We start from the raw sequence: 14166 nt of genomic DNA, 5'->3' as shown, positions 1-14166 counted from the left end.
TCTGTAAAAACTGAAAAGCCTCTAAAAATTAGTATGTCCAAAAGTGATCTGATTATCTATGCCTCCCACACGCCCCCTAACCCAAACCTGCTCTTCTTCATGGATTCCTTGATATATCCTCATCATAGAAAAATTTGCCCCATCTGCCCAGTGCTAGAAGCGGAACAGTAGAGTGTCAGATCAAAAGAACAGAATTTTGCAGTTCTGAGAACGGTGGTCCATAGACATGGACTCACAGCCCAACTAGTCCTGGCAAAGAGGAGGGAGCTGTGGAAGCAGGACTGGCTGTTGTGGTGGTTGCCGCCATTGCTCTGGCCACCTCTCACAACCCACTCCGCCCCTGTACCCACCTATCTGGGTGGATCCCTGAAGAGATGCTGAAGCACACAGGCTCTGAATCTGGGGCAGAGGAGCTTTGGAACCTCAGAAGCTCTCCACATCTCCCCACAGAGTTGGTGCCGTATGACCAAGGCCAACTGTTCACAGAGGAGAAGCCCCCCTTCTAGGGAGTCCCTTCATTGTGTGAGAAGCCGGAATAGTGCAGAGAAAACATAACACTACAGTGTGAGACAGAAAAAACGGCTGCATTTGGAGAGAAAAATAAAACATTCTACCAATACCTACTGGAAAACAAAAGAAAGACCTCTTTTTATCAACCTGTTGCAGAACCCACTCTTGTAGATGTCTAAGAAGAGAAATAAATCATTAATGGCCATGAATAACCAACACAACAAAACAGCTCAGAAAGAAAATGAAAAGTCTCCAGAAAATGAACTTAAATGTGTGACTTAAATAACAGAATTCAAGATGGCAGTTCTTAAAAAACTCACCGAGATGCAAAAAAGCAGAGACAGGCAGTTTAATGAACTCAGAAACACAAGGAAAGAACAAAATTTAACATTTTACCAAAGAGACTGAACTTTTAAAAAAGAACCAAATAGAATTTCTGGACATTAAGAACTCAATAAAAGAAATGAAGAATGAAATAGCCAGCTTAGGTAGTAGAGTTGACCAGTTGGAGGAAAGAATCAGTGACATCGAAGATAGAAATCTGGAAATGGCATGGATGGAAGAAGAAAGATACTTGAGACTTAAAAGAAATGAAAGAACTCTACAAGAACTTTCTGACTCCATCAGAAAGAGCAATATAAAAATAAGAGGCATACCAGAAGGAGAAGAAAGAGAGAAGGGAACAGAGAGTATAGTCAAACAAATAGTCAAGCAGAACTTCCCTACTCATGGAAAGAACTGGATCCTCGAATCCAAGAAGCAAATAGAACAGCTAGTTACCTCAACCCCAACTGGCCTTCTCCAAGGCACATTGTATTGAAGCTGTCAAAAATCGATGACAAAGAAAGAATCCTCAAGGCAGCCAGGGAAAAGAAGACGGTAACCTACAAATGAAAGCCCATTAGATTACCATCAGATTTCTCAGCAGAAAATCTACAAGCCAGGAGGGAGTGGAACCAAATATGCAAACTATTGAAAGAGAAAATATGAGCCAAGAATAATATATCCAGCAAAGATATCCTTTAGATATGAAGGAGGAATAAAGACCTTTCCAGACATACAGAAGCTGAGGGAATTTTCTAGCACATGACCTGCACTACAGGAAATACTAAAGGAAGCTATTTGACTACCATGAACAGGGACAGTTTGTGGCAACCAAAACATAAAAGGGGGGCGAGTACAGGCCTGAACCAGAATATGGGAATGAAGATGTAGGCATGCTGAAGAAAATGGAATACTCTAAACATCAAACTTTCTTCTACATAAACTTAATGGAAACCACTCAAAAAAAATCCAGAACTGAAATATATACTGTAATAAAAGAAGAAACAGAGGTAAACATCCTAGAATACCACCACACAGAAATAATAGACAACAAAAAGGCAAAGAAACAATGGCGACACAGTCTTACCAGAAAACTAAAGATAGAATGATAGGAAATCCTCACATATCAATAATCACCCTAAATGTAAATGGACTGAACTCACCAATAAAAAGGCACAGAGTAGCAGATTGTATCAAAAAACTAAACCCAACCATATGCTGTCTCCAAGAAACACATTTCAGCTACAAGGACAAACATAGATTCAAAGTGAAAGGGTGGAAATTGACACTCCAAGCAAATGGTATCCAGAGAAAATCAGGTGTAGCTATACTGATATCAGATGAAACAGACTTCAGGGTGAAAAAAAAGTAACAAGAGACAAAGATGGACATTTCATAATGGTAAAGAGGACTATACAAGAAGACATACACTCATCAATATTTATGCCCCCAATCAGGGAGCACCAAAATATACCAAGCAACTACTAACAGAACTAAAGGGAGACATTGACCAAAACACAATTATACTAGGGGACTTAAATACATCATTGACAGCTATGGATAGATCATCCAAACAGAAAATAAATAACGAAATAGCAGTCCTAAATGACACATTACATGAAATGGACATAATTGACATTTACAGAGCACTTCATCCTAAAACATCAGACTATACATTTTTTTCTAGTGTACATGGAACATTCTCAAGAATAGACCATATATTGGGACATAAAACTAGCCTCAGCAAATTTAAGAAGATTGAAATCATACCAAGCATATTCTCTGATCACAAGGCTTTGAAATTGGATATCAACTGCAAAAAGAAAGCAGGAAAAAACACAAATACATGGAGATTAAACAACAGACTTTTAAAGAATGACCGGGTCAAAGAAGAAATTAGAGGAGAGATCAAAAGATACATAGAAACAAATGACAATGAAAATACATCCTACCAAAATTTTTGGGATGCAGCGAAATCAGTTTTAAGAGGAAGATTTATATCATTACAGGCCTATCTCAAGAAACAAGAAAAATCTCAACTAAAGAACCTCACGTTACACCTTAAAGAACTAGAAAAAGAACAAATGAAACCCAAGGTGAGCAGAAGAAAGGAAATAACAAAAATCAGAGCAGAACTAAATGAAATAGAGAACAAAAAGGCCAATAGAAAAAAATTAATGTAACAAAGAGATGGTTCTTTGAAAAGATTAACAAAATTGAAAAACACTTGGCTAGGCACAGTAATATAAAAAGAGAGAAGACACTAATAAACAAAATCAGAAATGAAAGAGGGGGTTATCACGAATGCCACAGAAATAAAAGGATCATTCAAGAATACTATGAAGGACTATATGCCACCAAATTCAGGAACCTAGAAGAAATGGACAAGTTTTTAGAAACATATAGCCTTCCTAGGCTGAATCATGAAGAATTGGAAAATCTAAATAGACCGATCACCAGTAAGGAAATTGAATCAGTCATCCGAAACCTTCCCAAAAGCAAAAGTCCGGGACCAGATGGCTTCACTAGTGAATTTTACCAAACCTTCAAAGAGGATCTAATACCTGTCTTGCTCAAACTCTTCCAAAAAATTGAAGAAGAGACAGTACTCCCTAACTCATTTGATGAGGCCAACATTACCCTGATACCAAAACCTGGTAAGGACAAGCACAAAAAAAGAAAACTACAGACCAGTATCTCTAATGAATACCGATGCAAAAATCCTAAATAAAATTCTAGCAAATCGAATACAACAATGCATTAAAAAGATTATTCATCACGACCAAGTGGGGTTCATCCCCGGGGCACAAGGATGGTTCAACATACGCAAATCCATCAATGTGATACATCACATAAACAAAATAAAGGACAAAAATCATATGATTATATCAATTGATGCAGAAAAAGCATTTGACAAGATACAACATCCATTTATGATGAAAAACAATTAATAAAATAGATATAGAAGGAAAATACCTTAACATAATAAAGGCCATATATGACAAACCCTCAGCTAATCTCATAATTAACAGTGAAAAACTGAAGCCCTTTGCTCTACGTTCAGGAACACGACAGGGCTGTCCCCTATCACCTCTGCTTTTCAACATAGTGTTGGAACTCCTCGCCAGAGCAATCAGGCAAGAGAAAGAAATAAAAGGCATCCAAACTGGGTATGAAGAAGTTAAACTGTCACTCTTTGCAGATGACATGATGCTATATATAGAAAACTCTAAAGACTCCGCCAAAAAGCTATTAGAAACAATAAAGAATACAGTAAAGTTGCCGGCTACAAAATCAACGTACAAAAAGTCCATTGCATTGCTATATATGTACAATGAAATCTCAGAAAAAGAAATCAAAAGAACAATTCCTTTTGCAATTGCAACAAAAAGAATAAAATATCTAGGAATAAACTTAACCAAGGATATTAAAGACCTAAATACTGAAAACTATAAGACATTTTTAAAAGAAATTGAAGAAAACACAAAGAAATGGAAAGACATTCCGAGCTCATGGATTGGAAGACTCAACATAGTTAAAATGGTCGTATTACCCAAAGCAATAAACAGATTTAATGCAATCCCTATCAAAATCCCAATGGCATTTTTTAAAGAAATAAAACAAAAAATCAGATTTGTTTGGAACCACAAAAGACCCCGAATAGCCAAAGCAATCCTAAGAAAAAAGAACAATGCTGGAGGTATCATACTCCCTGACTTTAGCTTATACTACAGGGCAACAATAACCAAAACAGCATGGTATTGGCAGAAAAACAGACACATAGACCAATGGAATAGAATTGAGAACCCAGAAATAAAACCACATAAATATGGACAGATAATTTTTGACAAAGGAGCAAAAAACATACAATGGGGAAAAGACAGCCTCTTCAATAAACGGTGCTAGCAGAATTGGAAAGCCACATGCAAAAAAATGAAACTGGACTGCTATCTGTCACCATGTACCAAAATTAATTCAAATGGATCAAAGACTTAAGCATAAGACCTGAAACAGTAAATGCATAGAAGAAAACATAGATACTAAACTTATGGACCTTGGGTTCACAGAGCATTTTTGAATTTGATTCCAAAAGTAATGGAAGTAAAAGCTAAGATAAATGATTGGGATTATATCAAACTTAAAAGCTTCTGCACAGCAAAAGAAACAATCGACAAAATAAAGCGGCAACCATCTGAATGGGAGAAGATTTTTACAAACAGGGCCTCTGATAAGGGGCTAATATCCAAAATATATAGGGAACTCATACAACTGAACAACAAAAAAACAAATAACCCAATTGAAAAATGGGCAGACGACCTGAAGAGATATTTCTGCAAAGAGGACATACAAATAGCAAATAGACATATGAAAAAATGCTCAATATCACCAATCATCAGAGAAATGCAAATAAAAACCACAATGAGATATCAGCTCACCCCAGTTAGAATGGCTATCATCAACAAGACAAATAGTAACAAGTGTTGGAGAGGCTGTGGAGAAAAAGGAACCCTCATACACTGTTGGTGGGAATGCAGATTGGTGCAGCATCTATGGAAGGCAGTGTGGAGGTTCCTCAAAAAATTACGAATAGAATTACCATATCACCCAGCAATCCCTCTCCTGGGTATCTACCAAAAAAATCTGGAAACATTTATCCATAAAGACAAGTGTGCTCCATTGTTCACTGCAGCTTTATTTACAGTGGCCAAGACATGGAAACAACCAAAATGTCCTTTGATAGACGAATGGATAAAGAAGTTGTGGTATATTTACACAATGAGATATTATTCGGCAGTAAGAAAAGATGAAATAGTACCAATTTTGACCACATGGATGGATCTTGAGATTATAATGCTAAGTGAAATAAGTCAGACAGAAAAAGGAGAGAACCATATGATTTCACTGATATGTGGTATATAAACCAAAAACAACAAAAGAACAAGACAAGCAAATGAGAAAAACTCATAGACACGGACAATAGTTTAGTGGTCACTAGAGGGTAAGGGGTGGTAGATGAGGGTAAAGGGGATTAAATATATGGTGATGGAAAGAGAACTGACTCTGGGTGGTGAACACGCAATGTGAGATATAGATGATATAATCCAGAATCGCATACCTGAAATTTATGTAACTTTACTAAAAATTGTCAGCCCAATAAATTTTAATTAAAAAAATGAAATTAAATAAATTAGATTTACCAAAAAAAAAAAAAAAAAAAAAAAAAATTCAGTTTTTCTGAATTTAACATAACTCAGTTTTGCAAGCCAGAAATTTAGTAGTCATTCTTGATAGTCCCCTTCTTTTCCTTAACAAATCTAGACTGTCATCAAGGGCTACTGATTTTACTGCCAAAATTTCTCTCTGTCCATCTCTTTTGATCTCCCCTAACATCAATCTAATCTTTCTTATGGACTATTGTAATAGCCTCTTAACTCGTCTAACTCCATATGCCACCTCCAACATGAACTACCTCTACCCCAAAACTATTCTCACATCATGGCATGAACCAGAACCTATTTCCCACCACTCCAACTCCATGCTTAAAACTGTAGATAACTTCTGATGGCCTTAGCATGAAGAGAAAAAAAAGAAGCCTTAACATGATCTATAGTGCAAAGCCCCGTTCCACCTCCTTCATGTTATTCAGCTCTTTGTCTCTGCTCCAGCCTCATAAGCCTTTGTGTGTTCACTGTGCTTTCTCCTGCCACAAAGCAGCGTTGGCTCTTCCTGCTGCCTGAACCAATCTTGCCAACCCTTGGCACCCAGTTATCTGTTTATGTTTCCGTTCAGTCGTCACTTCCTTGAGGAAACTTTCCTTGACCTTCAAACCACGTTAATTCCCTGTTATACACTTTCATAGCACCTTGTAACTCTCCTTCACTGCACATCTCGAAGCTGTGGTTTTACTTTTTTCTACATGATTAATATTATTCTTTCCTACTAATATAAGTTCTAAGAGAGAAGGTACCACATCTATTTTTGATACCAGTTAGTCCCAGCCCCAGCACAGGGGCTATGACCTAGCACTACTCAACAATACAGTTTTATAAAATGAATGAACAACGTCAGGTAAATTTTCCACATTGCTTTCAGTGAAGAGACTATACTGATTTTGCTTTTAAAAAGGCCTCAGCAGGCAGTCTGTTGTGTAAAAGGCCCAGTTTGGTCTATGAATGTAAGTACAAAAGTGGTTAACTTAACTAAATTGAGGAAAGGATATGGAGTTTTTGCAAAAAGTGAGTTTCTAATGTTGCTTACCTTTAGTTTTAAAGAGTTCAGTTTTTCCTCCCTGAGGTGTTCTCTCAGCATCTCCTGGTGGAGCCTCTCCTGCTCTCTCGCAAATTCGCCAAGAGTGTACTGACGAACGCTGTTATGGCGGCTGGACATGCCCAGGGTGCTGCCCCCCTGACTGGGCACGCTCGTGAAGCCTTGCCTCCTGGTGAAGTAGTACACGGTGACACAGCTAAAATGCACATTCTTTGTCCTTAGTCGCTTCTCCCTTTTGAGGATGGAGGAAGCTGAAAGAGAAAGAAACAATTCAGTGAACACCAAGGGCAGCAGTTGTCAGATGAGGCGAAGAATTAGAAATTGCTACTTGATGATCTTGAATCTATGGTCAACCCTTTTTGTCTGGGAGACACTAAATGTGTTTAAGAGCTGGAACAGATTTCCATTTCCTTTAAAAAAATTTTTTTTCTAATTGTGGTGGAATAGACTTTTAAGTCTTTCTATAACATTAGTCTAAACAAACTTTCATGAAAGTTGCCAACAGATTATGAATCAGTGGCAGAATTTAATTCTTCATTTCCCCTAACCTCTTAAGTTTTGGATTTTGGTTTTCACATGAGTGGCATCATACTATAATCAGAAAAGACACATACTACAAACCTTTACACTTTGGATCTTATTTTGATATGGATGGCACTTAGCATTTTAAAAGTGTCTATTTAAAAATTTTAGAAAATTTCAAAAAGCATTAAAAATTCACAAAAAAGTCTCACTGGCACTATTTAGTTATTTTTACAATCAAAATCACAAAGCTTTCATTTGACAAGAATCCCACTAAATAGGATTATAGACAGTGAGATCTTAATCCAAGTATAAACTGAGACAACTGAAAATGTCATGGAATATTTTATTATTTACAGGGACATCAAGATGCATAGAGCATCATGGAAGGTTGAGATACACACTACAGTTGACAGAAAGAGGGCCACACATTATAACCATGACCTTTTGGATTTGGAAGACAAAGTAGACATCATCTAGCCCAGTCCTTCTATTTTATAGTGAAGTAACCCAGACTTGCAGATTTTGAGTGATTTCTTTCACTGTAGATAGTTAGTGGCAAAGCTAAACTTAAACCTAAAACCTCCCAATCTGATGCCATATTATATGACACTTCTCCATTGGATAAGGAAAGGTTTAATGAATTGAGGAGAAGGATATAGAACCATACTGTTGAATTGTGTCCCCCCTGGCGTCCAAAATATGTTGAATTCCTAACCCTCAACACCCCAGAAAGTAACTTTATTAGGGAATAGGGTCTTTATAGAGGTGATCAACTTAAGGTGAGGCCATTAAGATCCATATTGGGTTTAATCCAACATGACTGGTACCCATATATAAAGGGAACATTTGGACACTGACATGCACAGAGGGATGCTGTAAAGAGACATAGGGAGAAACCCATGTGAAGATCGATGGAGATGGTGATTATGCTGCCAAAGCTAAGGGCTACCAGAAATTAGAAAAGGCAAGGAAAGACCCTTCCCCTATAGGTTTCAGAGGGAGCACAGCCCTGTCAACAACTTGACTTCGATCTTCTAGTCTCCAGAACTGAGACAAGAAATTTCAGTTGTTTTAAGCCACTAGATTGGTGGCACTTTGTTACAGTAATCCTAGGAACTAATGCATATGTTCACATAGAAAACCAAACAGAAAGAAACAGTGAACGGAGAAGAAATCCTTGGATAGCAAAAAAATAATATAAGCTAACATTTATGGCGTGCTTCCCAAGTTGTGTATTATGCAAAGAACTTCACGTGACTTATTTTATCCTTACAATTCCTTGGGTTGATATTACCCATGTCTCCATTTTGAGGAAACCAAGTCACCAAGGCTTAAATATCAGCTACGGTCATATAACTGGTAGTGAAGCTGGGATTCAGTATTCTAGAGCTCAGGCATTTAAACATCATGTCACAGAGAGAGCTGAAGCCACTCTAAGGGAGTTGAACAACTATGATTTTGTGTCATACTACTTCTCATAGATGTCAACTGCTACTGCCTTCAAAGATGATTTTGATTTGGAAGGCTGTATAAGCAATCAAAAACAAAGTGACTACAATATTATTTTGGATTTATATGAGAATCTTCTTCCAAGGGAGTTCAAGTTCTTTTGTCTCATCCCCCACTCTGCCCCATAAAATATTCAAGCCAAATACAAAGAGGCTGCTATGATTAATCTCATTTTATGGATTTATTCAATAAGCATAAACAAAGGGCCTACTATGTGCCAAGCACTGTCTAGATAATTAGATATATCGATGAAAAAAAACAGATGTTGATCCCTGCTCACGAAACTTTCATTTGTAGTGATGAGAAACTGAGACAGAATGAACAGATTCAGAAGATTACAGAGGAAGAGAAATATGACATTTGGGCAAGAATTTAGCTTTCGCAACTTCCCCTCCTCCCTACTGTTTTACTTCTCTAGAGGAGATTGCCAGAAAGTAAATGCTTTCAAATGTGTACATAATTTTCCCATTTATTTATGTATACGTTCACTGCAACATACTTGTATGCCTGGCAGCAGAAATAATTCTCACCTTGATTTAAATTCTCTGATCTGCTTTATAACTCTATGTGTAAATCATCTAAAAAAAATAGAATTTGTCAAAATGTAAAAGATTGCCGTACAAAGCAAAATTCAAACATCTGCCAATAATCTGACAACCCCATCAGTCACCAACTTACAGCAGGCTGGAGCTTCTGATTTGGAAGTGATAACCTTTAACCTTTTCACTCTTATATCATAAAAATGATGCCCTTAAGCCATTATCTCTCAAGGCCATGTATTCACAAATAAGAAAAAAAAAAGAAATTAGTGTGCTCATTTAAGATAATTATTATAAACACTTTTGACAATTTTATTACTTTTCAGACAATTCATGGTACTCTAGACAAATTTCCTTTTTAAATATTTATTTAGCTCTTGTACCTCTATTGTTAGATTATAAGAACTCTTTAACCTTCTGGGTGAATCTATTGCAAAACAGTTTCCTAAAAAGCCAGGTTACGCTTTCCCAAAAAGACAGCTTAGAGATGATTTTCTAAGGATCTGAGAAGACAACAGTAGCAGAGAGCAGGGCCCTTCATTGGGCCCTTGGCCTTGCGAACGTTGTGCTACGGTTAGTGCTGCTTCCAATCCCGGAGGGTTTATAATTCAAACCTGCACTTATGCTTGTTTTAGCATTTGTATATTATAAATAGCACTGTAAAAAGAATGACTGAGAAGCCTACGGAATATATTAAAAAAGGAAGGCTTTGAAATACTGTAAGATCAGCCTTATGAAGGATACGTTACGCGTGGCCTTCCTGAACTGAGGAGCCACTCCCATCTCTCTTCCGACTGAATTGGAGCCTGCGCCTTTATAGCTATCTCTTGTCTCCAGGCGCCGTATTGATGAACATCACAAAATGAAGTCAGAAAAAAGAGCCTGTAAGCTTCAAGTCTGGGAAAAACAGACAAATTCACTGAACACATCTGCCTTACAGAATCTGAAACCTCCCTGATATACCTACCTAGTAGTTTGTGCTCTTTGTAGAACGATTGAACTCAACTGTGTGTCTCTATAGTTTAGTCTTCACTTACTATCGTGAGATCAAGAGCAAGAAAAAAAAGCAAGCTGTCTTTCACTACTGCTTTAAAAAACAATGTCTGTTTTCACACACAAAACTAATTTTTTGGTATGTTTCGGCTCCTTTTCTTTTATCCCATTCACAGTTACTATCCTGAAACAGAAGGGTCTCAATGCCACAGTACTATACACACTGCCTGGGACACAACTCTTGAGAACACCATTATGGTTTCATCAGGGCATACTGGTGTTATTGTACAATGTTCACATATTATGGAGATAATGTTGATCTTTATAAGTTAAAGGAATAACAGCACAGAGTGATTGGTAGTAGCTATCTACAGAAGTTTTTCTTCCTGAAAAATACTTTAGAAATCAATGGAAAGTAGAATTGGGAAATTGACTCATTCACAATACCAGGGTAAGAACTTAAGTATATAAAATAAAATAATCTGTACCATAAATTATATAACAAGCTCATGAACAAAGTGGATTAAAAATGGAAGCCAAAACTAAAAATGGGATAGTATGTTTCCAGAACTACCTGGGGGAGCCAGGGTTCTGATGAGACAAATACGCTGAATATTCTGAGTGCATAAAGGAGATGAGTATCAGGCTCTAAGCAAATTCAACGGACTTTGTTCCATTTCTACATTCAGAAACCAACCTGTTCACACAGATTGGAATATACCTTCAAGTCAGCAAGACTATGGAGTTGACACATCAATTTTACTTCTTGCTGATAATAATCAAATTTGTTTCAAATTTAGCCTTCAGCCATTGGTGAATATGGTTAGCGTGTGTCATGCCATCTGAGATTGCCTCCGCTGCATGCACAGAGACCATCAAATATCTGGATCTGTAAAACTGAAGACCAGATTCCAGACCATTGATCTACCACAGTGCAGCCACTCTGGAGCTCCTGCTAGAGCAGCAAGCTGGTCACCCTCTCAAGGCAGACGTGTTCCTTTCTATGTCACCAGCTATCAGCAAAGCCCTGGTATGCCTGGAAAGGCAGAAAGCAGTGAACAGAGCTGTGTATTTTGGCACTGAATTTGGCACATGGAAGTTGAGAGTTCATGGTCCAGTAAGATGTTAAACACGGAGTAAATTATGGAAAAATATCAAATCTATCATTTGGGTCTAAATTCAATAGTACACTTCTCTCCCCTATGCACTATGCTCAAAAGCAAAATATCAGATGATTTATAAGTCTATATTTGGAGTTTATTTGGGGGAAATTTAGTAGAAGCAAAGTAAGATTGCTGAAATGAACTTGTATATCTTGGTAAATCTTGGGCAATTAAAACTTGTGTTTTTCAGAAACTCATAGACACAGACAATAGTTTAGTGGTTACCAGAGGGTAAGGGGGGTGGGGGGTGGGGGGTGGGAGACGAGGGTAAGGGGGATCAAATATATGGTGATGGAAGGAGAACTGACTCTGGGTGGTGAACACACAATGGGATTTATAGATGATGTAATACAGAATTGTACACCTGAAATCTATGTAATTTTACTAACAATTGTCACCCCAATAAATTTAATTAAAAAAACACAAAACAAACTTGTGTTTTTAAAATATACAGAACAAATTAATCAGGGGCTCTGAACGTGTGCATGTTGCTTCTTACATTTTGAAGAACAAATCAAGATCAAATCAGACTTAAGAAGTCATGAAGCCTAGCTTACAAATGGAAAATCCAGTTTTATCAGAAATTTTTTGTGTAGAAATTAGCCTAATAGCTTAGATATTAAATCAATTTCTAATGATTGGTTATTAAGATTTTTTATAATCTCCTTAATCTTTACAAGTGACTTCTGCAAATTTCCCATGATCATATTCTTACATTTTCTTCAGCTTTTACATGACTGTCAAAGTTGGATACTCTTGATAGGGTGTCACCCACATGGTTTCAAATCTTAAGCACAACTAAGGAGTGAAAATGGATCTAGCAACCAAAAAAGTATAGGAATATAGCTCCTTTGAAAATGAAGTCTAGTTTGCTACTAAAAGCAAAAGCAGTTCTTTCTTGATATAATTGTCTCCTTTCATTCCTTTAAGTCACATCTTCATGTTTCCTTAACATACTTGTCCCAGTTGTGTCTTTCATTATTTTATTAAATACTAAATACCTCAAGAAAGGTATTTACACAGACAATAGTTTAGTGGTTACCAGAGGGTAAGGGGATAGGGGGATGGGAGATGAGGGTAAGGGGAATTAAATATATGGTGATGGAAGGAGAACTGACTCTGGGTGGTGAACACACAATGGGATTTATAGATGATGTAATACAGAATTGTACACCTGAAATCTATGTAAATTTACAAACAATTGTCACCCCAACAAATAAATAAAAAAAGAAAGAAAGAGAAGAATGACTGGCCTAGGCTAATGAAAGCTCTCATGAATGAAAAATATAGTTTATGAGAAATACTTGGGAAAAAAAAAAAAAGAAAGGTATTTAGGGCAGTAGCAAATCATCCAAGTGGGAAAAACTCCAAAAGACTGATGTGCCTGGGTCCCGGTGAATGAGAAGAAAAATTAAAGACTAATTAGGAATATTTTCTTTCCAACCATGAACAAAATACAAATTACCTAAAGTATGTAATGTAAAGTGATCAGGTAATAACCTGTGGCCAAATCAATATTACATTATTTTATACTCAGTGTGGTATTTCATACTCAGTTACGAACAGTAGAAAAGACACAGAAACAATCACAAACAAAAGAAAGAGACTCTCCCAAACCCTGGACATGTTATAACCAATATTGGGTATACCCCATATTTTGGAATTAAAGTGCTCTGCATTTCCAAAAATGTAATCAGAACTGAGACAGAGTCAGTAAACATAAAGAAAATGTCAGAATCCACCAAACAGAGAGCAAATCAGAAACTGTTTTCTTCTCCTACTATTGCCCTTATTACTACCTACAACAGGGGCAATTCAAAAACAACAACAACAAAAATCAAGAAAAAATAGCCCTACTTACAATGATACTCATGATGTCAAGTTCACATTTTTATTTGGTTCCCTAAACTGTGAATGATAGTTCTAAATGCTTTCAAAATTGTAGCATATCTCTCTCCCAGCTCCTAAATGCCACTCTTTCCCATTTCAAATCAACCAGCCAGCCAACTTATATACTAGTAAAGTAGCAGACTGGACTATATAAAATATGATAAACGCACATAAGAACAAGTCATCATTCTGATTTCCGTCCTTCTGTAGAGGAATAATAACTTCACATTGCATAGACAAGATTAGGTAATTCAACCATTTAGCTATATTTTACATTCTAATATTAAGCTGAAAATATTAACAGTGAATTGCCCTTAAGACTAATAACATCTTTTATGCAATGCAGCTCCTGAGTGAAATAATTTAAGATGAGACCCTTTTGTTTAAGCTACTAGTTTATAAAAACAAAAAACAAAAATAAAACCCTCTCGTAAGACTATGTGAAA

At 36.8% G+C, this 14166-nt stretch overlaps 1 protein-coding gene across 4 annotated transcripts in view; it reads right to left on the bottom strand.

Moving 5' to 3' along the window:
* Nucleotides 1–14166, bottom strand: part of CSRNP3 (cysteine and serine rich nuclear protein 3) — a 190954-nt gene that overhangs the window by 17790 nt on the left and 158998 nt on the right. For all 4 annotated transcript variants that reach the window (XM_074337251.2, XM_019727331.3, XM_019727332.3 and 1 more), the window contains one exon: nucleotides 7093–7352. In XM_074337251.2, coding sequence (XP_074193352.1) covers nucleotides 7093–7352 — 260 coding nt within the window. The remainder of the gene's footprint in view (nucleotides 1–7092; nucleotides 7353–14166) is intronic.

Source organism: Rhinolophus sinicus, chromosome 17 (assembly GCF_057876585.1).
Source record: "Rhinolophus sinicus isolate RSI-liver-muscle chromosome 17, RSI-T2T, whole genome shotgun sequence".
Taxonomy (NCBI): domain Eukaryota; kingdom Metazoa; phylum Chordata; class Mammalia; order Chiroptera; family Rhinolophidae; genus Rhinolophus; species Rhinolophus sinicus.
The sequence above is the reverse complement of the archived record's forward strand: the minus strand, read 5'-3'. Positions and strand labels throughout refer to the sequence as shown.